General features: G+C 40.5%; 1 protein-coding gene across 1 annotated transcript in view; it reads right to left on the bottom strand.

Annotated features, from left to right (window-relative positions):
• Positions 1-1,036: 1,036 nt before the first annotated feature.
• Positions 1,037-1,999, bottom strand: part of LOC117958496 (serine protease 33-like) — a 7,374-nt gene continuing 6,411 nt past the window's right edge. Inside the window, exons 7-8 of the mRNA XM_034894931.1 lie at positions 1,423-1,568; positions 1,037-1,342 (exon numbers count right to left, since the gene is read on the bottom strand). Coding sequence (XP_034750822.1) covers positions 1,109-1,342; positions 1,423-1,568 — 380 coding nt within the window. The 3' untranslated portion in view covers positions 1,037-1,108. The remainder of the gene's footprint in view (positions 1,343-1,422; positions 1,569-1,999) is intronic.

Genomic DNA, 1,999 nt, shown 5'->3' with positions numbered 1-1,999 from the left:
ATGCCTTAATTTAAAAAAAATCAGGAAAATCCAAACCTTTAAAGGACACCAATTTTCTTTATGAATGCCTAATGTATTGTAAATAAATAAATGTTCTTCCTAAAATAGAAGGGGCATAAGTCTTGAGGGAATCTCATACATGCCGTCGTCGTTGCGATTCTCAGACCGATGTCCTCCACAACCCTCATGGGCCTGCAGTCTGTAGCTATCCACGTCGCTATGGCATCTGTTGGCATCTCTTGCCTTTGTTTATCTCTACCTCCCCCACGCTGCATCTAACGTAGCCTGTCAAAGCCTCACGCCACTGGGTGTGTCGTTGAATGATTTGCTGTTTTCATGATTTCAGACTGGAAGTACTCCGGTGATAAGAAAATTCAACTTTGCAGTATTTACAAAGCCTGTGAGCAAGAAACTTTTACAATAATAAAAAAATAATAAAAACTGCGTTAACACGCGATAAGAAAATTGTCTGTGTTAATTAATTAATGAGTAAACGCGATAATAACACGTTAACTTGCCCAGCCCTAATATATATATATATATATATATATATATATATATATATATGTGTGTAAATGGATATCTCTCTATATATACACACACAGACACACACAAGGAAAACACACAAACATTCTCTGTCAGTGTCTTTAATTATGTAAATATTAACCAAAGCATCACTATTCATGTGCATCGATCAACAATAAAACAGAATATTAGCATGCATGTGCTCACAGCATGAAGGAAAATCCCACAGAATCAAGCAAAAAGAAAGGACTTCCCTATTACAGGACAAAACTTAGCAAGACTTAAAAATTGGCATCAAGCGTTCACACCATTTAAAGTGCAGAAAATACAGTTTGTGTACATAAACTGCTTAAGATAGATATAAATGTAAGGGTACGGTAGATCTCTAATGTAGATGATGGACAAGCTGATCTAAGTTACTGTGTTCCTCAGGCCTCCAAAATATGCTTCTGTAAGTTTTATTTCATTGCATTTGTTAAGCCTTCCCTGATATGAAGTTAGTTTGACTCTATCTGCAAAGTAATCATAAATGCATCCTTCTGTATGTCAGTTTAGGGTGACACTTTATGTCAATGACAAATAATCATGGCAGGTCAGCACAGTTGATGCTGAGGTCACTGTCAGTTCCATTGGATGTGAAGGTGATGAAGCCCGGCTGGTTGCTGGTGATCTGGCTGTTGACCCAGGCCTGATATTGGGACACTCTGGTGTAGACTCCTGGGAAATTAGGCTGGGCACATCCATTTCCAAAACTTACGATTCCCCCCAGGATCCAGCGGCTTCCCTGCTTGCTCACCATCGGACCACCTGAATCCCCCTTTAAGAAGGAAAACATTCAGGAGAGGAATCTTTGCAGGAGATTAATCCTGACTACAACACAGGTGTAAAGATGTTTACCTGACAGGAGTCCTTCCCTCCAGCACGTAACCCGGCGCAGATCATGTTTTTTGTGATTGAGCCTACACCATAGTTACAGTAACACTCTCTGTTCCCCACGATCGGCACATTCACCTCCATTAGGTTTCCTGGGGGAGGAAGGGAGACTAAAGACAAACAAATACAGTTAAATAAACAGCATGTGTGATCCATAATGAGTGTTTGATTACTACATTAGTATGTCTATGACCTAAAGGAGACCCACAGTGTGATTTGGTGAGAAACTTTTAAACTTAACCGAGAAAATTCTACAGGTGAACTTTAGTCACCTTTCCCCCAGCACCATAACTAGAACGAACCCTTTACTGCAGAGGCTCTTTGCAGTAATTCATCTTTAAATATTTTAAAACTTAATCCATCCATCTATCTTCATCTGCTTATCCGGTGTCGGGTCGCGGGGGCAGCAGCTCCAGTACGGGACCCCAAACTTCCCTTTCCCAAGCCACATCAACCAGCTCCAAGGCCAGGTTGGAGATATACAGTGGGTACGGAAAGTATTCAGACCCCTTTAAATTTTTCACTCTTTGTTTCATTGCAG

Source organism: Etheostoma cragini, chromosome 15, assembly GCF_013103735.1.
Source record: "Etheostoma cragini isolate CJK2018 chromosome 15, CSU_Ecrag_1.0, whole genome shotgun sequence".
NCBI classification, from domain to species: Eukaryota; Metazoa; Chordata; class Actinopteri; order Perciformes; family Percidae; genus Etheostoma; species Etheostoma cragini.
Note: the sequence above shows the minus strand (reverse complement) of the source record. Positions and strands in the feature narration are given on the sequence as shown.